Below are 24,199 nucleotides of genomic sequence, written 5' to 3'. Positions count from 1 at the left end.
TAGCGCCGGTGCGAGTGGACGAAACAGTTGGCGCCGTGGCGGAGGAAGGGTGATGCGGTGATTTACATGCCTGAAACACTCGAGAGGGTCGTTTCCCCCTTTCGAAAATGAATGAATGATCAAGGTTTATAGTAGTCGTGCAAAAGCAAAAGATACTCCTCCAAAGTATTTAGTCTGGGCTGCCCCAGGTTGTGTGTACCAACACCACCACCAAAATTAACTACTACTAAGTCCCCGAGCAATTCACCCCACTTCCACTTCCTCCTGTCTCTCTCTCTCCGACACCAACTCAACTCCCTCGCTCACTCACCACACCGATTATTATTGTTCCACATATTATTGCACCTGACACAACACCAACCTGGATCCTCGACTGATACACACCTCTGACACCCGTCTCTCCCAACCTCCTTTTCCCGGTCTTGGTCCCTGGTCTGGCTGCCCGCCCCTCTCGGCTCCGTCATATCAACAAACTCTCCCCGGCTCTCGTTCCTGACCACCTCTTCGCCCTCCCACCTCTCTCCTCCTCCTCCGTTTCTTCACGGGGTCTTGTTCTTAAATCTCCCGCCCGACAAACGCGAGGCGGATACAGACTCAGGACACACCAGACCAATTCCCCCGCAGCGCAAACGAACGTAAGCTCCCCTGTCTCCCGATTTTACCTTCAAGCTGCCCGAGGACCCTTTTTGTCGCTTGTATACACCGTTAAAAGCCCCACTCATTCCCATGGATTGTTTCCTTCGTGCTCTTTTCTGCTTCCCCAGGACTATACCCAGCGCTGACACTCGCCCCCAGACCTCTACACCCGACAACATGGGCCAGCAGAATCCTCCACAGGGAGGATCGAGGAAGATCTCATTCAATGTATCCGATCAATATGAGATTCAGGATGTGATTGGCGAGGGCGCATACGGTGTTGTCTGGTAAGCCAGACCTTGGATTTTGGGGGGCCACTCTGCTGACAGCCTTCAGCTCTGCAATCCACAAGCCTTCGGGCCAGAAAGTCGCCATCAAGAAGATCACCCCGTTTGACCACTCGATGTTTTGCCTGCGCACGTTGCGCGAGATGAAGCTGCTGCGATACTTCAACCACGAGAACATTATCTCGATCCTGGACATCCAACGACCCCGCAATTACGAGGGATTCAACGAGGTCTATCTGATCCAGGAGCTGATGGAGACTGACATGCACCGCGTCATTCGAACACAAGATCTGTCGGATGACCACTGCCAATACTTTATCTACCAGACCCTCCGCGCCCTCAAGGCGATGCACTCGGCCAATGTGCTTCATCGTGACCTGAAGCCGTCGAACTTGCTTCTTAATGCCAACTGCGACCTCAAGGTCTGCGACTTTGGTCTGGCGCGCTCGGCCGCGTCCACCGACGACAACTCCGGCTTCATGACGGAATACGTGGCGACTCGCTGGTATCGTGCGCCGGAGATCATGTTGACTTTCAAGGAATATACCAAGGCCATCGACGTGTGGAGCGTTGGCTGCATATTGGCCGAGATGCTGAGCGGGAAGCCCCTGTTCCCTGGCAAGGACTGTACGTATCACAGCCAGCCACTTTCTGTCGTCCGCTTCTAATGAATATGTTAGACCACCACCAGCTGACCCTCATCCTGGACGTGCTCGGCACCCCAACGATGGAAGATTACTACGGAATCAAATCCCGACGAGCCCGCGAATACATCCGCTCTCTGCCGTTCAAGAAGAAAATCCCCTTCCGAGCTTTGTTCCCCAAGAGCAACGATATGGCCCTGGATCTGCTCGAGAAACTGCTGGCTTTCAACCCGGCCAAGCGCATCTCTGTCGAGGATGCCCTGCGTCACCCGTACCTGGAGCCGTATCACGACCCGGATGATGAGCCCACTGCGCCGCCTATTCCCGAGGGATTCTTTGATTTCGACAAGAACAAGGATGCTCTGAGCAAGGAGCAGTTGAAGAGTATGTTTACCTTATCTTGTGTTTGGATCCGTGCTAATGAGTTGCAGCATTAATCTACGAGGAGATTATGCGGTAGGCTAGGCACGCCTGTGGTATGTGGTGTGCAGAGGATCAGCCATGATTTGAAGTGAAGTGCGACATGAAACGAATCGCACAGTTAGAGATATCAAGGCAGGCAACCGGACCGCCGTACAGAAGTACAGTCAGTACATGATGAGCAAGTAAATGTTGAATTCAGCGCATGCACATTCGTCTTTCTCCGTCGTATGTTCATTTCTTGTAGGTAGTATACACCATCCATCAATTTATATGTACAGAAAAAGGCATCCCGTCTATGTATAACAACCACCAATACCTGTCCCCGATAAATTAACCCCGGCTAGCCATAAACTCCTCAATCGCGGCTCCCACACCCTCGGGACTGGGCTTCGCTGCACAGACATGCGGCTCGAAGCCGAAGTTCTGGCGGAGGTGGTCGCGGGTCGTTGGGCCGATGGTTGCAATGAACACTTCTCTTTCGGAAGGAGTGGTGGTAGAAGCGAATGGACCGAGTCCTAGCACGCGGAGCATTGCCTCGCAGCCCGTGGGTGAGAAGACGACGACCCAGATCGGGTTCTTCTTCTCACTTCCCTCTCCATCTCCACCTCCATCTCCAGTCCCGACAGAAGAGACAACCTCCCCAAAAACGCCCTCAAACCCCTCCCTAACACCAGTCTCGTAAACAATCATCTCCTCAACCACAATCCGCTTCTCCGGCGGCGTATCCTCGCTCTCCATGAGCAGTTTCGGAATAATATCTCTTCGCTGCTCGCCAACCAGAAACAGGAGCGGCGGACGGGTGAAGATGTCTGGGTACAGAGCATTGTAATGATCCAGTATATAGTAGGCTAAGTTCTCGCCGTTTCCTGTTTCTGCGCCGTGGATGCTTGTATTGGGGAGGTAACTTGTTGAGAGCGTGCCCAGGCTGCGGGCTGTGGCGGGGCCGACGGTGTAGAGGGGGATGCTTATTTCTTTCAAGTTGTTGATTTCTTTGGTTTCTTCTTCTCAGCCTTAGTATTCTCAATATGGCCAAAAAGGGATTGTAATTGGTAGTGACCATACCCTTATCCTCACCCTCCGCTTCCAAAATCCCCGCAAAAGCCTCAACAGCCCTCTGACTCGTAAAGATCAAGCCACCGAACTTCCGGCGTCCGGGTCCCCGAATCGGTGTGTTGCGTGTGACATCGCTGAATGCGCGCGCGGCGAGCAATGCGCGGACTTTTCCGAGATTTGGCTCGTGGACGCGGTGCTCGAGCACGGGGACGAAGGTCGGCGTGTAGCCGTGGGCGGAGAAGAAGTCCACGTAGCCGTCTTCGGGTGTGGATTTTGTTTTTAGGAGGAGAATTGGTATTTGTCGTGGCATTGCTTCTGTGTGTGCTGGTTGAAGGGAAGGGAGGGGTGAGGTAGATGGAGAGCTGGTGAGGTGGGATGGATCATGACGCTGCGGGGAGCTCGGAGCTTCGGTATCAAACCAACCATGCCTGATTTACTTGCTACAACACTCTTTTACACTTTGACTGTGAGCACTGGCAAAACAAAAGGAAACTAAATTGTCTAGGACGGCTTATGTACAATTACAAAAACAGACTACTGGTCGTCCAGCACATGCAGGTACTTCTTCTCCTCGCGCTGCTCGCGCTCCGTGGCCGGAGGCAGGTCATAGTACGAGGCACTGCGGTATCCTTGCTGCAGGGGAATTAGCATATCACTTAGCAACAGAACAAGGGTACATACCAAGTAGTGGAAGGTCAGATCGGCCAGGTCGGCAGGCTCCTCAATGCCCAGATCCTTGAAGGTCTTGGCCGTCGAGTCGATCTCCTGGTCAATGAACTCGCGCTCCACCTCGTCAGCCGACATGGTGTGCCACCAGAGGTACTTGTTCAGGTAGTGGGCCATGGGCTTGAGGAGGGCCTTGGGCACGTTGATGTGGCGGCGCCGCTTGATGATTTCTCGGTCGACCAGCTCGGCGATCTCCGCGGTCGAGTAGTTCTTCGGGCCATACAGCTCGAACGTTTGGCCGACGGTCGAGTCGTCGTGCAGCATGCGCTCCAGCGCGGTGCCGACATCGATCGCCTGAACTGGGTGTTAATCGCAGATTCTTAGAGCAAGGTGGATGCCTCTTACGTGGACAGGCCAGAAACGCTCCTGCATGTGGTTGGCCGTGAACAGGTTGGCATTGCTGGCCAGCTTGTGGAGGAGGTTGTCTTCGAACCCGAACATCGGGGCCGGGCGCACAATGGTCGTCTCGGGGTAGATTTGGCGAACGATTTCCTCTCCCCATGCCTAGTTTCGTCAGAATTGTCTCTCCACCCCTCCAAAAATCAACGCACCTTGGTAGCAAAGTACTCGGAGGGCGAGTCCCGGCGGGCATTGTAGGAAGAAACGTGGATGAATCGGTCAACATCGTACTTGGCCACAGCCTCGGCGATGCGCTCGGCACCGTCAACGTGAACGTCCGCGTAGGTGAAGTTCTTCGTAGGGTATTGGCGACCAGTCAGGTTGTAGACGACATCGGAGTGACGGACGCTCTCCTCGATGGACTGGGTGTTGCGCAGGTCGTATTCCTGCGAGGATCCGTTAGGAGAACGATGGACAAAAAAGGAAATTGGGCCATACAATGAAAACAACCCGGCCAAGATCACCCGTCACCTTCAGGTGGCGCTTGGCCATCTCCTCTCGGTAGGGAACGACCACGGTGCATCCCTGGGTAGCTGGATGACATCAGTCGAAGAACCAAAGAAAAGTCCCTGTACTCCCCCACATACCGAGCTTGTTGACAATATAGCGACCAAGGAATCCGGTGGCACCAAAGACCGTCGCGGTGTGACCTAGAATCGGGAGGTGAGCAGATCGAACGGATGCAACCGAGGGCTAAAAAGGATCAGTGTACCTCCAAGAGACGACCTGCAACATCCAAGATTAGCGGAGATCCTCAAATAAAAGGCAATTGAGCCCTTACCGGCCACCCTGGACCTTCAGAAGGGGCTTTCCGGTGCGGGAGATGGCGACATCCTGGAGAGTGCGGCGTTGGAACTGAACGTGCACTCGCGGGACGGGGGCAAAGGCCCGGGAGCCCAAGGCAGAATTGATGGCCCGGGTCTTCTGCATGGCCTCGAATTGGGTGGAGAATCGGGGCTCACGAGACGAGGTGCGACAGAGAGGGTTGAGTGACTGAATGAAGGTGTTTGATGGTGGTGAGGACGGAAGTGCAGCACGGGACTGGGCGCTAGTCCGAATGCGGATAGCCTCTAATGTGCGGCGGTGGATAGGCGGTCATTATTCTCTATACAATTCAATAGGAAGATATGTAGAGTAGGAGTTTTCAGGGAGGGCTATTGCCTTCAGACATGCATTTAAGTATTCCCTTCATACCGGATCTACTGAAGAGTGGGTGTCTGTGCAAGTAAGAGTAGAAATTCCTAATGCACACGCCCGTTTGGCAGACCGTACACGCACACCACCACCACTAAAGGCCCTGCGACCGAGTCAAAATGGCGAAAAAAAGGGAAACGCAATTATTTTCATATCGACAATATACTAAAAGCGAAAAATAAAACAATAAAACGACAGCTATGTCGCGTGTGATGGTCCAAAGATTGAGAAGAGGAGTATAGTGGGCAAACCACGGCCATCTCTGGTAAAAGGCAAGAAATGGGTTCTGCACTAGTCTGTCCCACTCCTCGCAGAAGCGCGGTTTATGTGCTATATAAAGGGGATAGTGGTGGCGGGTTCGATTCGGGGTGCCCCCACAGCCAATTATTATTCTATCGGCATGATAATATGATTTGAAGGAATAGAACAGCGTATCAATCTGATCATGGAATTCAATTCCTATTGCCAGGGTTGAATTAATCTACCAAATGTGCTACTAGGAACCTCCTATACTCGTGCTTAGTCCAACCCCACCTCGGTCATGACTTCACTTACCCCAACAACAACAAACCAAACCACTCCTTCCTCCAGTTCCCCCAGACAACCCAAGAACCAGCTAGGAACCATGTCCTCCGCCGCCTGCCTCTTCTGCAAGATCATCAAGGGTGTGTCGATTATCCTTGTTCCTCCCCCAATGCTCCCCAATTCGGGGATGACAGACGCCTAGCGCTCCTCCACCTCATGCTGTCTCTCACTCACACTCCCACCTGCAGGAGACATCCCCTCGTTGAAGCTCTTCGAGAGCGATAAGGTCTTTGCCTTCCTCGACATCCAGCCACTGAGCCGTGGCCATGCGGTGCGTTCCTCCGGCGTTGTGTATCCTTCCCCGCACCGTGACATGGCGGACCTGGGGTTACAGCACATGTTGTGTTCCGGTGGTCATTCCTCTGTGGCGGATGCAATGAACATAATTAAAAGATAAAGGGAAGAAAGAAGACGGTCACTGACACCTATCCTACCAGCTTGTCATCCCCAAGTTCCATGGCGCCAAGTTGACCGATATCCCTGACGAGGACCTGCTGGAGATTCTGGTAAGTGTATAGTAGAGAGAAAGCCCAATCTTGACAGGAGCTGGATGCTACGGGGCTATAAATGCACTGGCGCCCAACAACCTCCAAGGTCCCCATCTCTACAAAAACTAACACCCCCTTCACTCCCAGCCCGTCGCCAAGAAAATCGCCCTAGCAAGCGGCGCCGTGGACTTCAATGTCCTACAGAACAACGGCCGCATTGCGCACCAGGTGGTTGACCATGTTCATTTCCATATGGTGTGTCCTGTCCTTGCATGTATATTGTGCACACGTGAATCTTACGTTTCTCGATAGATCCCCAAGCCGAACGAGAAGGAGGGTATGTCTATTGGGTGGCCGAGTCAGGAGACCGATATGGATAAGTTGAAGGCGTTGCATGAGGAGATTAAGGCCAAGATGTGATTGGGTTCTCTGGCTTTGTTTGTATCTACGCCGAACCTAAGCTACTATTGATTATTCGGTTCATCCGCGCTCCAAATCAAGTCCAAACCCGTCAAAATATCCAATTCTGTATATACTACAAACAAGATGCATGGAGTGATGCATGGAGGGCAAATCTAAGTAGCCCACAAATCCCGAAATATAATGACCAAAATGTTATGCGGTGACTTCTTCCGCCGCCGTATTTTCCTCGACCGCTTTCTCGTCAGCGCCATTTCCCTTCTCCGCCGGGGGATAGAACTCAATCTTCCCACCGCCCTGAACGATATTCAGCCGGTCATAGAGCGAGCGAGCCCGAATGTGCGGGTCAAGATCCCAGTACTGCTCGCGCAGTTGTTCAACCAGACCCTCGCGCTTCTGCTTAGCAGCGGAAACAGCGTCGGTGTCTTTCTTGCCACTGGCCTTGATCCAATCAATCGTGACATCCTGGATCTCCTTGGCGAGGTTGTGGCGCTTCGTGATCAACTCATCCCTCTTTTCCTTGTCGTCCATCTGGGCATTTTCCCCGGTCTTGATCTCGCTGTACTCGTACTCCCAAGCCTCGTCACCTTCGAGCTCTTTTGGGAGCCGCTCGGGAGCAATGAACTGTTCGAGGTCCTCGCGGTTCTTGGTGAAGTGGATCTTGGCCGCCACGACGGGGTCGAGCCAGCCTTTGATGATACTCCAGATGCTGGAGAAGATCCACGGTGCTTTGTGGATGAGTACACTGCCTAGAGACTCTGGGTAGTTGGCTTCGAAGCACTTGATCATGAACTTGACGGGGGTGTAGTCCATGTTGGCTAGAGTGAAATCCGTCATGTCAAAGATAATGGTCTGTTGCTATTATTAGAGAAATCACAAAGAAATGGAAGGGGGACGGTAGACTTACAGCCGTCTCCACTGGAGGCGCGAGTAACAGGCGCGCAGTCTCAATGGTATACACCGTAAACCGCTCCAGCGTTTCCACAGACTGCTCCGAAGCCCGGTGCAGGCGTACACGGACAACACAAATAGGACGGCCCATGCGATCCACGCCGTGCAGGAAACTCTTGCCCATGCGCATCTGGTACAAGAACTCCTCGCCCTTCTTCTTCTCCGCGGGATCAGAGCTCTGCGACTGCCGCAGAGCCAGTGCCTCGCCATTCATCATGACATCGTCGTCCACATGCACCTCGTGCAGCCGCCACCGCATGGTGGAAATCAGCATGATCAGCGCCTTCTGGACATCCCACTTGCGCGCGCGCAGGAAGCGCAGCAGCAGCGCATCCGGATGGTCATGTTTCACCATATTCCAGAACGCAGTCCGGATTTCCTCCGGCGACATCTCGGCTAGGGCCTTCTGGAACTCCTTCGACTGGCTGTACTTGTCGTCGCCGTCGGTGATCTTGATGGCCGCCAGGCTGGAGCTGATGCCCTGCTCGGAGGATACGCTCTTAGCGTCATCGTCGTCCTCGCCGCTGCGGCCCCAGAGCCCCCATCGGCGCTTGGGTTTCTTCGGCGTCGTGGATTGGTTCTCGTCGGCATTGGCCTTGGTTGCGGGCCCGAGGTCGTCGGGCTTGATGCCGAAGACGTGGAGGACCAGGACCCAGAATTCCTGGAGTTTGGCCTCCTGCTCGGCGGTGAGGGTCGAGACGGTGCCGGGGGCGGGTTCGATGGGCATCTTTTTGAGCGTATCAATGACTCCGAGGAAGGGTTCCTGTGGCGGCGGCCGGGAGGGAGCGGGCGCGGGGTCGTGGGAGTAGTAGTTATGGAGCGCAGCGCCTGATCCAATGGCGAGCAGGGTAAATGTGATCCAAAAAGAGGACGACTCCCTCGGTTCTGGGGATCGAGTGGAGTAGTGTCGCGGGGGTCGGAGGCTGGGGTTGGTCGCGCGAGCAGAGACCGAGACCGAGACAGAGGTGGCCGAGGAATTGAACCAGCAGCGGCGGAAAGGGAGGGCAGGGCGCATATGCAAGTTAGACGAGGGCGAGAGAACTTATCCCTGGGTGTGGCTTGAGCCGGGGTATTTACTAGTCGGGAGGAAGATGAAAGACGGAAGACCGACTCCACGTCACCAATGCGGTGGCGTATCGCATGACGATCTACTGAAGGGATTCTTTCATCTGGCGGGGGCTCGTATTCTTCGTTTCTGATGATGCTTGTCGAGTATTCCATTGTGTACAGTATATCAATTATATCGCAATACCATACCTCTCCTACGATGTCGCACACAGTGAGTACCTGGTCCTCCGTCACCATGATTATTTGTCGCGGGGGATCATCCCCATCCCTGGCCGATCACAACAACCCAACCAACCCACTTGGCCCAATTCCCCTTCGCCTACTACGGAGCTCGCACCACGATCAGATTTTGTCCTCGTATTCCACGACCTTCTAGCCTTGGAAATCTCCACCCTGCCATTTGTCCCTCATTTCTCCCTCGTCACACTCACACAAAATGGACTCGGCTCCTCGATCATCCTCGCGTCCACGCCCATCCTCCCGGCCCACGACACCCCTACGCCCCAGCTCGCGCTCATCCCTCCGCGAAGCCCACGGCTACGCGGGCAGCATCAGCAATGCCGGCTACACACAACCAGCTATCAACGCGCTGGAGCCGCAGTTCGCCGAGCTGGCCGACTCCATGGCCGATCTCGAAGCCAATTTCATGCACCTGCAGCTGATGCACGAGAGTCTGACGCGGTTCAGCGAGAGTTTCGCTAGTTTTCTGTACGGATTGAATATGAACGCGTTCTGTGTGGATTTTCCCGAGGTAGGATCTGGAGATGTGGTGACCAAAACAAGCCTTGCTAACCGACCACCACAGGCCCCGATTGCCGATTCTTTTCGCAGAGCGCAGCAGGCCGAATCGCAGAAAGGTAGGCTACGCGCAGTGGGCGCGAATGATTTGTGCTAATCGCTCAGACGCAGATGATCCGATCCGATCGACAGAAGAGGCGGAGATGACTTTCCTGTGAGTTGCGCGCGCGCTGTGCCAAACGACATTTGAACTGACCAGCGGAATGATTCCATCTGCAGATCGACCGGTACCTCCTTTGTTGAGCATCCGCCAAGCACCGTCTCCTCGAAACAGACCTCCAAACTCTCCGCGCCCTCACGGGGCTCATCGCGCGGTACCACTCGCGGCGCAGCGACGAGCCGGTACGCAACACGCGGTGCCAGCGGGCACCGTGCTCGACCTAGCTCGCTCCCGCGGGGGAGAGGGATGCGGTGAATTGATCTTGGATACATGGACGAAGAGTCGATGTGGTACAGCTGCGACCCTGGTAGACCACTCATGCGCCAGCTGTGTATATTGTCGCATTGCGGAAAACGCACTTTTAGTATTAGCCATAGGACATGCCTTAATGAACGATACCTTGCATAGACATTTGAGTCCATTGATTGTAGTTAGATTATTGTATGTGGTACTGCCAGTTGGCGGCCGAACCACCCGATCGGCGGCAACCCGGACACAGCGAAAAAAAGGACCCGATGGCAACTACGCTCCGCCACCAACTTCCCGTCGAATAGACCCCTTGTGCATCACTTCTCGTTCCTCTGCACATTTGGCGTTTGGTCCCTCGAGGGGTAGGCGGTCGGGACTTGCGCCGAGAGAGAGAGAGAGAAAAGGCAGCCCTTGGAAGAGGTGGCGCGCGGTAGTTATAGCGACGACATTCACTGCGCCCCTCCTGGATAGGTACTTGATTGTTCGTCTACTGCCACCTCTTGACTATACGCCTCAATGCAGAGCAATCGCTGACATCCAATTGTCCAGTGCAATGCTAGCCCGATCCAGGGCTTCTTGAGACTATCCCGCCTGTCCGATGCTGGGGATTCTTTGCCATTCCGGATATCACCATTTTCGTCATTTTTCCATCTTGCATAGATAGAGGTCTGGGACTTCTGCCAGCATTCGCTTGATTGCATCTCTTTCACCTATCAGGTTATCCATTCATCCATCCTCTTCATCTCTTCCATCATTGCATCACCAGCCCCTTCATCTTTCTCCATCATGGCGAGCCTCGATTCCGTCCACCTTCTGTCCGAACCCGAGTTCGGCTGTGGTATGTATTATTTGATACGAAGGTGGCTCCGTCTGACCGTCGCTAGAACATCTTGCCTCAATCATGGGCAAGGAGCAAACTGCTGGCCAGTTCAGGCGCGACTTCACCAAGGTGAATGAGCTGCTGGCACCGCTCTCAAAAACAGATGGCGTCGCTGTTCAGACCACTGGGCTGCGGACCGTGTCGTCGCTGAAACCCAAGTACCACTGTCTGGCTTGTTCGGAAGTGTGTTTAAACACTGAGCGAAAAGCACACACGAAGAAGACGGAGCATGCATTCTGTAAGCCTTGGCTCCTTGATCAAGTATCCAGTTACTAAACCAGATTAGATATGGAGTCTCGTAGTCGCCATATCTTTTGTGAATCGTGTGCGGACTTTGTCTACGACTTTGGCTTAGAGAGACTCCGTGGGCCGAGTGGCAAGTTCAAGCGAGAGCGTAAGTGTTCTCTCTTCGTTCCTTCGGTCATGACTGACTTTTGTGCAAGACAAATCATCCTGGGCGGAGGATCAGGCCGACGAGCTCTATGTCAGAAACAATGCCAACAAGAATCCATGCCGCTCGCGCGGCGCTCGTGGTGTCTGGAATATGGGCCAGACCTGCTACCAGGCCGTTGTCCTGCAGGCCCTCCTTCATGACCCCGTGCTCAACGCCTATTTCCTCTCAAATGGTCACGATATCCACACCTGCCAGATTGAGTTCTGCATGGCCTGTGCCACCACCCACGTCTTCACCGAGTTCAACAGCGGCGAGAACACCGACGCCGTGTCGGCCGCTACTCTTCTCTACCACGGCTGGCAAGCAAGCCGGGAAATGGCCGGATACAGCCAGCAAGACGCACACGAGTACTTCCAATTCCTTGTCAACGGACTCCACTCCTGCACCCCCGGCCACTCGGACGACTATGGCATCAAATGCGACTGCTTCTTCCATAAGATCTTCTACGGCGAGCTGCGCAGCAGCGTCATGTGCCACAAGTGCGGCCAAACGACGCATACTTACGACCCGATGGCAGACCTGAGTCTCGACGTGAAGCTGCAGACCAAACGCCGTAGTCTCAGCCGCACCCCTTCCTCCTCGTCATCCACCACGCCCACCCTAACGGGCTGCCTCGAAAGTTTCACAGCAGTGGAAGACCTCAACGCCGACGCAGCGTACCACTGCGAGAAATGCGGCAATACGCCGCAGCGCGCGTCCAAACGCCTCCAGGTCCACAAGCTGCCCATCATCCTGTGCATGCAGCTGAAGCGCTACGAGCACATCTCCAACTCTGCCAATTCCGAGAAGATGGAGTGCCACATCGACTTCCCCGTCTCGCTCAACATGTACCCCTACACGGTCAAGGATAAGGAGCGCGTCGATACCTCCAGGTATATCTATGACTTGTCCACTGTCGTCGTGCACCAGGGTACCATGGACTCCGGCCACTACTACGCGTACACACGCCTGCCGGGTGATAAGTGGGTGCTCATGGATGACAATAAGGTATCTGTGGCTAGCGTTTCGGATGTGCTGCGTCAGGATGCCTATTTGTTGTTCTACAGTATTCGCTCTGTCGCTTAGGCGTGGTTGCTGTGGTGGTGTGCAAGGATGTGGTCCCCTGGGTTTAAAAATGGGGAGGACGATATCCTTGCTTTTCTTTTTGCTGTGTTTTGGAATAAGTTTGGTTTCTGTTTATCTATACGCAAGCCAGGATTGCGCGGATTGATTCTTCGAGTATACCGTAGGCGTTCGTAGAGCCCAATTGATGCGTGAAGGGAAGTGAGCCAGCAGGTCAAGCTGATGCCTGGCATACGCTACGAATGACAGATCTGATAACGAAGGCTGTAGGCCGGCGAGCAAAGTAGGCATGTCGTCCAAAGCCAGAGCCAGATATGGACATGGACAGGCCGTCCGAGACAGCATACCCATTCAAAGAAAAAGAGAACCCAGAAAGATCCATCGTTAATTGGGTAAGGAATAAGAACGAGGCTCAACATGACAAAATCCTCGTGAGTCTAGAGAACTCTCCCACAACACACCACATCACACAACGCAAACACCCCGGTTATCCGTCCTCGTCACTGGCGAGTCTCCTCCCCCATCATCAACATCACCACCAAGTCATTTTCAGAGAAGTTCGTTCTCTCATAGTCGTCGTCGTCGGGGCACTAGGCGCGAAACGGATGGTAGATGCGAGCGGACCGAGAAGGTGGAAACATGGTATTTTGTTTTGGTTTTTTAACGGTACTAATTTCGAGTATTAGTTGATGGGTTCGAAATGACGATCAAATGGCGAGAGGATCTCCAGGTTGAAGACATATGGTCGGGACAGGTCTGGTCGTGTTTGTTCCCATGCCCTTCTCTTCCATATATCCCACCTCGGGATCCTGTGGTGCGCACTAACCTTGTTGAAGCCGATGTCGGTGGACTTCTCGCGGAAGCACTGACGGCAGATGTTCATCTGTAATGCGGAAGACCCGGTTAGCTTCCAGTTGCATGCACTTGTAGCCGATTTCTCATGACAGCGCCTGCTTGACTTGCGCCCCATGTTTCCTTCCAAAAATACATGCAGATGCGTAGGGAATTGTTCACATACCCCGTACTTGCGGATCAGACCAGCGCGGTGCGTGCAGACACGGCTAAAAAGAACCCAGCATTAGCCATTTGCTCTTCATTCCTCCCTCCCTCTCATCAAAATTTGTTGTTTCCACCACCATCACCACCAGCAGATCATCGCTCTCTCGCAGCAATATGCGTGCATCTGCGTCTTTCCATCGGGAGGATATAGGGGGAAATCGAAGGGGGTACACACCATCCACGGGAGCCCTTGCCGTACCTGATCGCGATCCGTTAGTGACTTGCGAGTGCGAAATCGAAAGGCAAAAAAACTTACTTGCGGGGCCGGCTGTACCAAACGGACTCGTGAGTCATCTTGAGAGGTTGGCGGAGGAGGTTGGAGGGCGTGGGTGTTGGAAGTTGTCGGCGTTGAGGGAGAAAGGGAAGAACCACGAATCTGATCTTAGGGTTTGGGGAAAGTGCGTTGCAGCCCTAACAAGCGAGTGGGTGGTCACGTGGGGGTGCTGGGAGTGTTGATTATGTCAGCATCTACATCGGGGCTGGAGGCTGGAGAATGACAGTCCAGTTGAAGGAACTCGATTTTAGTTTATTGTGTTTAAAGTTGCATTCCGTGTCAAGGTAGAAGTATCGGTATTCATCATCTCGATCGAGGCCTCACTTGCATGTTCGACAATCACTCATCTTTCGGCGAAATTCAGATCTACTTCGAAGGAATGAACCGATTAATTACAAGATTGACTCAGCAGACATAAAGCCTTTTCCTGAAGGATATAGAGGAACCGTGCTGGGTTGCACACTCGATCAAGAAATGACAGACTAGAGATCATGAAGAAGAAACCGCATGGTATAGTTCAAAACTGTCAAGCTGACTCCATCCGCCCCAACTAAACACAAAACAGGCGGTGAGACACTTCGTTTCAAGTAACTACACTCATAATTCCCCAGATTCCTGTCTCATGCAGGGTACGTTCGCGAGCCTTCCTTCACTAAACCCCTGATAAAAAGCGGGGGAATCATCATCGCCATTATCCCTCCCTCATATTTATGCACATTATGTACCTAGTGCATGCACCTGGATAGGCTGATCGCCGAATCCGCGATGCGCTCATTGGGCCAGCCATCAGCCCGTGAAGAGCGTGTAGATCACACGCGATCAATAGTTGGCGAGTGCCGAGTTTCCGCTTAGCGAGCAACCAACCTCCTATACGTAAACACCGGACTGTTTTCCTCAGGTTGGTAATATCGCTTGAGGATCATCAGTGCGGGATGGACGGATGGATGAACATGTCCAGCGTGTCCAGTACCCCTTGTACATATTCATCCAAAGAGCAAGTAAGTTCAAATAGATCTTCATTTCTGCCCCTGTGTTCCATAGAACGGAACGGTCCAAGCACACACACCCTGTTCGAGTCTCCAAACTATTCTATACAAGCAAGTACATTCCACAAGGTTAATCACTCCCGCCCCCCATGCGAGATAACGAGATCAGTCATATGACAGCTCCAGCCTTGCAGCCCTGCAATCCGCCAATAACATTACCCTCATACACCGTCTCGACCGATTCACGGTGCGTGCGCGCAGTGCGTGTCGGTTGGGACTCCGGAAGGGCGCGGATGAGATCATCCCGTTGGCACCGGACCCGGTTCACGGTTCAGTCTTGGCAAAGAACAAGACCTGTAGAAATCGGCGCTTATGTACGGGATGTGCTGTACAGAGCCACACGTACACAGTTTGAGCTTTAGCGGCCTACGTAGCGAATTCTTAATACCCAGGGGGGGCCTGATGATGTAGAAGCAGATTGTTGCACAGCAGCTGCGGTCCCCTGGGCTGGTAGGAATATAACTATAACTATATCCCGTGTGGAACATTCCCGAAATATAACTGAGATCGTTCCTAGCCTGGGCACATCCGGGTTCTACGGAAACAAAACATCCCGTCATCCGCTTCGCTCCGACGATCCTGCCATCCATACTGTAGATCGCCTTGTGCGGAGGGGGTCGGATTTAAAGCACGAGCGAGCCTCCACCGCAACAACTCAAAACAGTATGCGGCTCGGAAGGGGACCGCGCGCGAGGCCGAGACAGGGATCTTGGGACGGAAGATGACAATGCTGGGGTCCGAAAGTCTGTTGACCGCTGGTACGTAGAAAAAGGAGGAGGCTGGCCCTTGGTCACTTTCACTTTACTATAAATGTCTAGGCGCAGAGTGGTGCAACCCCGCCAGGCAAGCAGCTTTGACGCCTTGAGTGAAAGAGGTAGCGATCGGCTACGTCATTGGAATGAAGGACTGGTGGTGCATAGCATTGTACAGACACACCCAGTACGAATCGAGTAGAGGTCGTTACTGGACTATTGCGATGGTGTGGATTCTGGATGCCGGGAAGAACCCACCTATTACTAGATTCAGCATGGCCAAGCACGAACCTGGGCCAGAAGTTCCCGAGACACCCGAAATGATAGCAAGTTAGGCAGCCCGGAAATCAATAATAACGCAGATGACTGCAGATCCACATCGAGATGGAAAACCGGCGGTCTACTGTAACGGATGAATCACCAGAGCACAACCGGTATATGTCGAGGTACAACTCGTATAGGTTAGGAATTCGTCTGCCTGGCTCTATCGCATCAGGTATACTTCGAACCAAAGTTGACAACCACTACTCTCATGCAAGGGAAGAGAATCCCGAGCGGTGCATGACCACGAAAGGTCTAGAGCCCAGGAACAACAATCAGTGAATCATCACTACTGCCACTACCGCCACGCCCGCTCGGCGTCCTTATCCCCGCCTGATCCGAGGGCATTGGAAATCAGTACCGCATGGAAGTAAAGGGAAGTAATAAAAAAAAGAAAACCCTGCGAATATTGAAGCTCCGATGCTGCTTTTCCTATTAATAAGGCATCCCAAGCCAGCCCCGCCGCGCCGAAGAGATCCCGCTCTTATATACCCTTGTCCTTCTCCCCTGCATACCTGGTCCTCTATACTTCCCTCAGCCCTACGGCTTTGTTCAACCTTGCTATCCACCACACCGAACAAGAAACCCCCAGACCTTTTCACTCATCTTTCTCAAGTTCAAGTTTGAGATCACTGATTCGCTGGTCTGGCTCGGAAGTTTTTTTTTCTAAAAAAAAAGGGCTCGCATCCCGGGTCTCACCATCGTTACGTCACGACCTGGTAGAGCTTCGGGAACTCGCACACAGCGCAACCTGAAGCTCTGCACTCTCTCACCCACCTTCGTACTTGCACGCGCAGTCTGCGTAACCTCAGAGTAATCCAGCTAGATTTCCAGGGTTCCTTTTTATTCCACTCCATGCGGCACACGGCGTCTCGCGCTGCTTTCGCAGCGGCCTTCCTGTTCGCGTCGCTTGCGACTGCGCTGCCGCACGGCGATGATGAAGCCATGGACATGGACATGGGGATGAGTATGACCAGCACGGCGCCCACGGCGACCACCACTACCGCCAAGACGCCCAGCGACGTCGCGATGAGCTACTTCGCGTACAGCAAGCACTCTGGCACCATCATTGCGCACATTGCGCTCATGGTCCTGGGCTGGTGCTTTGTTCTTCCTGCTGGTAAGTTGCACCAAAGTGCTTTTGTCAGCCAAAACAGACTTGGGCGAAAGAACTGGAAGCTGATTTATAATAGCTGTCATGCTGAGCATTGCGCGATCGCGCTTTGCGCTTCTTTCGCAGTTCCTGTTCTTGGTGTTTAATGCCTTCGGATTGTTGCTGGGTCTGATATACAACGGCCAGACACCAGACCTGTACGAAAACAACGCGCACCACAAGATTGGCTGGATTGCGACGTGGGTCGTTGGCGTGCAGGCCATCCTGGGCCTGATCTTCGCATACGCCGGCCGAGGCGAGTCGCACGCTGACACGTACGAACGGGCCACCTTCCTGCCTGTGGCCACCGACGAGATGGCCCAGCACGACCACATGTACCCTCATCGCCCTTTGCACGAGTACCGTTGGTCTCGCGACAGCGGCCAGGGCACCGAGAGTAACTCATCTTCCATTCACAGCCCCGACTCTCCGTCTGCCGAATACGACGGTTTCGAAAAGCCCGAGGACGACCTGCCAGCCAAACCCGCCGCTCCGCGCGGCTGGTTCCATAGCACCGTTGTGGATCGGTTTCTGTCGAAGCGCGTACCGGGATTGGTGTCGAGTCGTGTGCTGCGCAGCTTCAACCTGGTGTACAACATTATTGATCGCATCATCCTGCCTTTTGGTTTTGTCGCCATTGCGACTGGTGCTGTGACCTATGGGGGTATCATGCGAGACCACGAGATCTTCAACGGATTAGCGCACTTCATCAAGGGTGGCATTTTCTTCTGGTATGGCATCCTGACGCTCGGACGCTTTGTGGGTTGCTGGGCAGACTTTGGTTGGGCTTGGAACAAGAAGCCCCCTGCCGCAATTGTCGGATCGTGGAAGTCCAAGATCCCGACGGGAGAATTCACCGAGTCCTTTGTCATTTGGCTGTATGGAGCTTCGAACGTCTTCCTAGAGCACCTAGCCCGCTGGGGCCAGGCTTGGTCTCCCACCGACCTCGAGCATGTCTCGATCTCAGTGATGTTCTTCGGCGGTGGCCTGGTAAGTTGGGGATTATCTGTTCTCTGTAGACTGCAGCTAACATGCCTGGCAGTGTGGCATGCTCTTCGAATCCAAGCGGATCCGTGAATGGCTCAACAGCACCCTCCTCCATTCGCCCATGCACGGTAGCCGAGACGAGGCCTGGCAAGTTCCCAAATCGCAGGGGGTCCCGCTGAACCCGATGCCCGCTCTGATCATCCTGCTGCTGGGAATGATGATGGGATCGCACCACCAGGACAGCATGACTTCGACCATGGTGCACAAGCAGTGGGGCAACATGCTGGTTGGCTTTGCTCTGGCCCGGGGCATGACCTATCTGCTGCTGTTCCTCAAGCCGCCCAGCTCATACCTGCCTGCGCGTCCGCCTACTGAGATCGTGGCTGCATTCTGCCTGATTTCTGGTGGCCTTATCTTCATGCTGAGTGTGAGTACTATGACCAAAGGAAATGAGAGTCGGATGCTAATAAGGCGTGATGCAGACCCGCAACGTCATCGAGGCAATGGAGTTCTACGAGGTGGACGCGATGTTCACCTTCACGGTAGGCATGGGCTTCACCGCCTTCGTCATGGCCCTGGAAGTGTTGGTGATTGCCCTCAAGGCCTGGGCAGTAAAGCGCGAGCAGCCCAATGTGAGCTATCGCTTTCCCTGAATTCTTCTTTTTTGAGTATTTCTGTTTGATACCCGGATCTATGAATCCCTGACCCGACCTACTCCTCTCTCCTGAGGTGAAATATAAAGATAATGTGGCGATGATAATGGGGGCAAATCCAGATGTATGCAGACATGAATGAACAATAATTCTACACAGTAGTAGGACATCATTGACTTTTCTCACTTCGAGAAACAATCCCTCTTAACAGTTAACTAAAGACATCTACATCTATTACCCACTCGGAGCTAAACATTTATGTCCGGCGCCAACTGAAGAAAATTGCCGTTCAAGTGGGGCGATATCCTCTGGCTACGGCATTCAAGCATTACCGAGCCGATTAGCCGTGGCTAAGAAATGAAATCTTGAAGATGCGACACAGAACGGTGTCCGGCACATTTGGCGTAGTGGGCTGTCCGGAGAAAGTAGTACGGGTGGAGGACAAGAGGAACAACAGCTGGTGGTACCACATACATACCCTCTTCGGTAGATAGCTGTCAAAGCACTCGTAGTGACCCGGTGGGGAACGACCGGGAGGATTTGAGCACTGTGGACATGCTTTATAAGAGGGGCAGACATGCGCAACCCCTCGCCACTCTTCATACTCCCTGAAACTATCCATCTCCAAGTACTCGATATGGCCTCCAACCCTCCCGCTGCCTGCTGCGCCACTGGCTTCAAGCATGATGGCACTCCTGTCGGCGAAGTGAAGAACATTGACGGAGGTGAGTGCTTCTGCATGAACTTTCAAAGCCAGCCCTGACACAGTAATTCTCCAGTCGAGACCTACATTGTCTCCCCCAAGGACAACAAGAAGCCCGAGAAGGCCGTCATCTTCATCACCGACATCTTTGGTCTCGCTCTCACGAATGCCAAGCTCGTCGCCGATGAGTTTGCCAACAATGGCTACCTGACTGTCATTCCGGACCTGTTCAACGGCGACCCCATCAGCCCCGCCGACATGGACTCCGGCAAGGCCGACATTCCCAACTGGCTCCCCAAGCACACGACTGCTCAGGTCGACCCCATTGTGCAGAAGAGCATCAAGTACGTCCGCGAGACCCTCGGCGTCAAGCAGGTCGGTGCCGTTGGCTACTGCTTCGGTGGCAAGGTATATTCCTTTCTCTCACGTGCGTCCGTGAAGTCTCTGACAGCCTTGTAGTATGTCTGCCGTTTCCTGAAGCCCGGCCAGATCGACGTCGGTTACACCGCGCACCCTTCGTTTGTCACCGACGAGGAATTGGCTGGTATTGCCGGTCCCCTCTCCATTGCCGCTGCTGGTGAGTTTGCACTTTGACGCTTTTATCGAGAGAATGGAGCTGACACCCTTCGCAGAGATCGACCAGATCTTCACCACCGAGCTCCGTCACAAGTCCGAGGACATTCTGATCAAGGGCGGCCGGCCTTGGCAGCTCAACCTCTTCGGTGGCGTCAGCCACGGCTTTGCTGTTCGTGGTGATCCGAACGACCAGAAGCAGAAGTACGCCAAGGAGCAGGCTTTCTGCCAGGCTGTTGGATGGTTCAACCAGCACCTGTAGATAATGCAAATAGTATATACCTAGAAATATAGCGCTGCAGTGAAGTGATGAACGGCGGAAGCATTACATAAAAAGCATAAAACCTAGTAGATAAGCACTATCCCACGTGACCAGTCGCGCCCGAAGAGAAAGAACAGAACAAACACTCCGGATCTTTCCCTTTCCCATCCTCGACCACGCTTGCCCGGGTGGTCTTTTGCACTGTAACCTTGTACCGTGCCTCGTGATTTGTACTCGTTCCCTGGTTGTCATCATCATCTCTCCGTCCCAGTCAAGTCGCGTGCCCATGGTGAGTTTTATCCCTGGGATGGTCTCGGCTCGATTGGCGGCCACGACCCTGAGGATTTTGTACATGAGGAATACTAACATGATCTTATCAACAGTGGTTCACCTGATGATCCATTTCTGACGTTGAAACCTGCCATTTTGGTCCCATCTTGCCCGCTGCAGAACCTCAAACCCCGATATCCGTCCCTCCGTCTTACCTTCATCCCGCCTCGTACCCCGATATACCTCGACCGGGGCGCCTAATTTGACTCTCTGGACGTTTATTCAACCAGCGGAATAAGAAAAGAAACCATGGCTACTCCCGCTGCCTTGCCGCCATTGCCATTCAATCCGGCCCGAGTGCGCACCTACCTCGTCCGACTCCCACTCTTTACGCGTCTGGTTCTCCTGGCCATTGTCGTGTTCTGGCTGCTGGAGTTACAAACGGTCTGGGCTGTGGTGCAATGGGGCTCTCTCATCCCAGATGACGTCTGGCCGACGCAAAGTATGCATATCCCCCTCATAAAAGCCCAATTGTGTTGTCTGACAAATCTCTCTGCTCAAACAGTGTACCGGCTCAACACCTACCCCTTTATCCACGCGGGCTTCTGGCATGTTTTGCTGAATATTTTGGCGCTTACGCCGTTGCTGGAGCGCTTTGAAGCGGAACATGGCACCTTGACTGCGGTGGCCTTGTTTATGGGTCGTGAGTACTCTCTTCATTACTTATATCTTCCGTTCGCTAAGCCGGTGTCTTTCAGCCCTTTCAACCTTCCCTGCGGGGTTGTATATACTTGGTGAGAAAGTTATTCTCCACCAGAATACCCCGGTGGTTGGCTCCAGCGTCTGGGTCTTTCTGCTTTTGGGCTCCGAATCGATCCGGACGTTCAAGTCGAACCCCCATTTCAGCCTCGGCCCGTATAAGATTCCCACCTGGACCTCGCCTTTGCTTGCTTGTGTCGTCGTCTCCATTCTCATGTCCAATGTCAGCTTCCTTGGCCATTTGTGCGCCGTTCTAGTTGGTTATCTCTGTGAGTTCCTCTGTTCCATATCCTAATTGCATCGCTGACCTTTTGTCGTTAGTTGGTCTCGGTTACCTCAAGATTTTTGTTCCACCCGAGAAGGTCCTTCGATGGATCGAGGGTAAGCTGAACCTCCTGGGACGTCTGCCGCACTATATCTCGGTCGATCAGAAGACATACGGCCGCTACGGTGTTCTGCCTTCGTCGAACGCGACCGGCACCACCGAGCGTCCGACGCCGATGAGCTACCTGGGTGGCACGCAACGCCTGGGCTCTTAAGACGATGAATCCCTGTTTTATTTCCTTTGTATATCTTGGCCATATTTGTTTTTTTAGTACACGGAGTATAGCATAGCGTGTTGCATATCAAAGTATACTAGGGTGCGCTTTTGGTCTGTGTCGGCGGGCGTAAAATCCCCATCTCCATCAACAAATGTACTTACATCTTCCGTACACCTCCCTCTTTTCAACTCAATCATTACATCCTCCTGGCGGGCTAGCCGCCACATGTGGTGTCATCCCCAGATGGTGATCGCTCAATGGCGCTGAAATGTAAGTGTTTTCGAGCCTACCACTCCCGTCTACCCGTCCGCACCCTCGGACTGGACACCTGGAGACAACCCCGAACGCTGACAGCTGCGCAATGCTAGCTAAAATCCGCGATCTGCGGAACAATCCTCACCTCCTTTTTGTCCGTCTTCCAAATTTCTTGTCGCTTGCCTGTATCGTCGTCGGCGTCGTTTGGCTCCTACTTCTCCCCCTCAACGAGTACTCCCGACAAACCTACATCTCCGAAAATGCACTTCTCCCCGGCCAAGTCCACGCATATTTTTCGGGTAGCGAGCAGAATATCTTCCGTGGATACAAGAAGGAATTGGAAGGGCTGCTGAATGAGGGACGTGAACAGGGTGTCCCTGAAGCCGAGGCGGGCCAGACTCCAGCGTACGTTCCGGGGACTCCATGCTGGTAAACAATGATCCTAATTATGGACACAGGATCTCCAGCAAAATCCAGTCGATTTTACAAGCTGCTGGATTGAAGGTTGCAACGCAGAAATACGAATATACCTCTGCAGGTATTACGCACGAAGGCGAGAATGTCTACGCTATCATCCACGCGCCGCGCGGCGATGCCACGGAGGCAATTGTTCTGGTCGCGGCGTGGAAGACAGCCAATGATGAGCTAAATTTGAATGGTGTCACCTTAGCCTTGACATTGGCTCGGTACTTCAAACGTGAGTACTATCTGTCTTCTTTTCCTAGGGATATGCTGATGCTTGGGTTAAGGGTGGTCACTATGGTCCAAGGACATCATCTTCGTCATTACACCTGACAGTAAGTCTGGGACACAGGCGTGGATCGATGCGTACCATGACATGCACCCTGCCTCTGTACAACCTCTCCCATTGAAGAGCGGAGCATTGCAGGGCGCTCTGGTAATTGAATACCCCTTCGACCACCGCTTCCAGTCCCTGCACATCGTGTACGATGGCGTGAACGGCCAACTGCCCAATCTCGATCTGTTCAACACGGCCGTCGCCATCGCCAGCAACCAGATGGGCATCGGATCAAGTCTGCAGGAGATGTGGGAGCACGACGACAGCTACCAGGCCCGACTGCAAACCACTCTGCGTGGCATGGCTAAGCAGGGTCTGGGGTATGCCACTGGCGCTCACAGCAGCTTCATGCCTTACCACATCGATGCAATCACCATGCAGACCAAGGGTGAAGGCTGGGAGGACGAGATGGCCCTGGGTCGCACCGTCGAGAGCATCTGCCGCAGTTTGAATAATCTGCTCGAGCACCTGCACCAGAGCTTCTTCTTCTATCTGCTCATGCAGTCGAATCGCTTCGTCAGTATCGGCACGTACCTTCCCAGCGCTATGCTGATTGCTGGTAATTTTACCATCATGGCGATTGCACTGTGGATGCGCACGGGGTACTACACTGGCGCTATCTCGACAACACCAGCAACCGCTGGGGATAAGAAAGAAAAGCCCTCTAGCAAGAAAGTGACCTCGGATAAGCCTGGGGCGGACGTCAAGCTGAAGGAGAGTGGCGTTGCTGAAAGACATCTGGCTCTGCCACTGACGCTGGTGGTCGGACTACACTTGCTGGGCCTTATTCCACTCTGGCTCTTCAATACTCTTTCGCACCAGTATCTCCCCATCAGCGCCTATGCCTTCGTCATCGTCGACTTCGTCCTCCCATTAGTCCTGGCCGCCCTTCTATCTCATGGCCTTGGCCTTTCCGCCCCCATCATCCCCCAGCAATACCACCTGATCAAATCCTTCTCCTTGCTCCTGCTGGGCCTCTCGCTTTCAACTCTGGCGACCCTCAATTTCTCCCTTTCGTTCATGATCGGGCTCCTCTGCGCCCCGCTCAGTTTCATCGAGCGGCTTCAGAGGCCCTCCAAACCTGTGCGCTCCGCTATTTCCGGCATCGGCTTCTTGTGCCTGAATCTTCTGTCCCCGCCTAGTGTTCTGCTGGGCGTGTGCTGGTACACCGGTGTGTCTGTGGAGACCGTTCTAACGCAGGCGGCTTTCGGGTGGGATGTGTGGGGGGTCTGGACGCAGGTGGTTGTCTGGTGTGTCTGGTGGCCGGCGTGGTTGATTGGGTGTGTGCTCTTGGGGGCCTCGATGTTCTGATCG

The 24,199-nt window shown here is 53.6% G+C and overlaps 12 protein-coding genes across 12 annotated transcripts; 8 read left to right on the top strand and 4 right to left on the bottom strand.

The window, feature by feature from the left end:
* Positions 1–813: 813 nt before the first annotated feature.
* On the top strand, positions 814–2,027 carry N7474_006473 (mitogen-activated protein kinase; the record flags this gene model as incomplete). Its single annotated transcript, XM_057197883.1, has 4 exons — positions 814–923; positions 973–1,550; positions 1,604–1,951; positions 1,999–2,027. The coding sequence occupies 4 exons, from the start codon at positions 814–816 to the stop codon at positions 2,025–2,027; spliced, it is 1,065 nt and encodes a 354-aa protein (XP_057051323.1).
* Positions 2,028–2,320: 293 nt separating this feature from the next.
* Positions 2,321–3,353, bottom strand: N7474_006472 (uroporphyrinogen-III synthase HEM4; the record flags this gene model as incomplete). Its single annotated transcript, XM_057197882.1, has 2 exons — positions 2,321–2,961; positions 3,065–3,353. The coding sequence occupies 2 exons, from the start codon at positions 3,351–3,353 to the stop codon at positions 2,321–2,323; spliced, it is 930 nt and encodes a 309-aa protein (XP_057051322.1).
* A 224-nt stretch (positions 3,354–3,577) lies between these two features.
* Positions 3,578–5,098, bottom strand: N7474_006471 (complex I NDUFA9 subunit family protein; the record flags this gene model as incomplete). The annotated part of the gene is made up of 8 exons (XM_057197881.1): positions 3,578–3,676; positions 3,725–4,063; positions 4,115–4,273; positions 4,321–4,554; positions 4,607–4,701; positions 4,756–4,818; positions 4,881–4,894; positions 4,950–5,098. The coding sequence occupies 8 exons, from the start codon at positions 5,096–5,098 to the stop codon at positions 3,578–3,580; spliced, it is 1,152 nt and encodes a 383-aa protein (XP_057051321.1).
* An 889-nt stretch (positions 5,099–5,987) lies between these two features.
* On the top strand, positions 5,988–6,855 carry N7474_006470 (HIT family protein; the record flags this gene model as incomplete). The annotated part of the gene is made up of 5 exons (XM_057197880.1): positions 5,988–6,027; positions 6,136–6,218; positions 6,385–6,453; positions 6,583–6,690; positions 6,748–6,855. The coding sequence occupies 5 exons, from the start codon at positions 5,988–5,990 to the stop codon at positions 6,853–6,855; spliced, it is 408 nt and encodes a 135-aa protein (XP_057051320.1).
* A 195-nt stretch (positions 6,856–7,050) lies between these two features.
* N7474_006469 (CRAL-TRIO domain-containing protein) lies at positions 7,051–8,821 on the bottom strand (the record flags this gene model as incomplete). The annotated part of the gene is made up of 2 exons (XM_057197879.1): positions 7,051–7,707; positions 7,763–8,821. 2 exons carry the CDS (start codon positions 8,819–8,821, stop codon positions 7,051–7,053), a joined length of 1,716 nt encoding a protein of 571 aa, XP_057051319.1.
* A 489-nt stretch (positions 8,822–9,310) lies between these two features.
* N7474_006468 (DASH complex subunit DAM1) lies at positions 9,311–10,087 on the top strand (the record flags this gene model as incomplete). The annotated part of the gene is made up of 4 exons (XM_057197878.1): positions 9,311–9,625; positions 9,680–9,731; positions 9,784–9,826; positions 9,892–10,087. The coding sequence occupies 4 exons, from the start codon at positions 9,311–9,313 to the stop codon at positions 10,085–10,087; spliced, it is 606 nt and encodes a 201-aa protein (XP_057051318.1).
* Positions 10,088–10,867: 780 nt separating this feature from the next.
* On the top strand, positions 10,868–12,480 carry N7474_006467 (uncharacterized protein; the record flags this gene model as incomplete). Its single annotated transcript, XM_057197877.1, has 4 exons — positions 10,868–10,919; positions 10,966–11,199; positions 11,248–11,355; positions 11,405–12,480. The coding sequence occupies 4 exons, from the start codon at positions 10,868–10,870 to the stop codon at positions 12,478–12,480; spliced, it is 1,470 nt and encodes a 489-aa protein (XP_057051317.1).
* Positions 12,481–13,159: 679 nt separating this feature from the next.
* Positions 13,160–13,830, bottom strand: N7474_006466 (40S ribosomal protein uS14; the record flags this gene model as incomplete). The annotated part of the gene is made up of 4 exons (XM_057197876.1): positions 13,160–13,360; positions 13,496–13,538; positions 13,712–13,735; positions 13,793–13,830. 4 exons carry the CDS (start codon positions 13,828–13,830, stop codon positions 13,160–13,162), a joined length of 306 nt encoding a protein of 101 aa, XP_057051316.1.
* A 2,954-nt stretch (positions 13,831–16,784) lies between these two features.
* Positions 16,785–18,722, top strand: N7474_006465 (Ytp1 family protein; the record flags this gene model as incomplete). The annotated part of the gene is made up of 4 exons (XM_057197875.1): positions 16,785–17,049; positions 17,123–18,072; positions 18,125–18,496; positions 18,552–18,722. The coding sequence occupies 4 exons, from the start codon at positions 16,785–16,787 to the stop codon at positions 18,720–18,722; spliced, it is 1,758 nt and encodes a 585-aa protein (XP_057051315.1).
* Positions 18,723–19,359: 637 nt separating this feature from the next.
* On the top strand, positions 19,360–20,260 carry N7474_006464 (dienelactone hydrolase family protein; the record flags this gene model as incomplete). The annotated part of the gene is made up of 4 exons (XM_057197874.1): positions 19,360–19,447; positions 19,502–19,833; positions 19,885–20,002; positions 20,058–20,260. 4 exons carry the CDS (start codon positions 19,360–19,362, stop codon positions 20,258–20,260), a joined length of 741 nt encoding a protein of 246 aa, XP_057051314.1.
* Positions 20,261–20,839: 579 nt separating this feature from the next.
* Positions 20,840–21,828, top strand: rbd2 (rhomboid protease family protein RBD2; the record flags this gene model as incomplete). Its single annotated transcript, XM_057197873.1, has 4 exons — positions 20,840–21,032; positions 21,096–21,233; positions 21,289–21,558; positions 21,611–21,828. 4 exons carry the CDS (start codon positions 20,840–20,842, stop codon positions 21,826–21,828), a joined length of 819 nt encoding a protein of 272 aa, XP_057051313.1.
* A 154-nt stretch (positions 21,829–21,982) lies between these two features.
* N7474_006462 (GPI-anchored transamidase subunit GAA1) lies at positions 21,983–24,196 on the top strand (the record flags this gene model as incomplete). The annotated part of the gene is made up of 4 exons (XM_057197872.1): positions 21,983–22,077; positions 22,117–22,491; positions 22,545–22,783; positions 22,836–24,196. The coding sequence occupies 4 exons, from the start codon at positions 21,983–21,985 to the stop codon at positions 24,194–24,196; spliced, it is 2,070 nt and encodes a 689-aa protein (XP_057051312.1).
* Between the last annotated feature and the right edge of the window lie 3 nt (positions 24,197–24,199).

The sequence above is a fragment of the Penicillium riverlandense genome, assembly GCF_028828495.1.
Source record: "Penicillium riverlandense strain IBT 135883 chromosome Unknown utg000006l_segment0_segment0, whole genome shotgun sequence".
Classification (NCBI taxonomy): domain Eukaryota; kingdom Fungi; phylum Ascomycota; class Eurotiomycetes; order Eurotiales; family Aspergillaceae; genus Penicillium; species Penicillium riverlandense.
The sequence above is the reverse complement of the archived record's forward strand: the minus strand, read 5'-3'. Positions and strand labels throughout refer to the sequence as shown.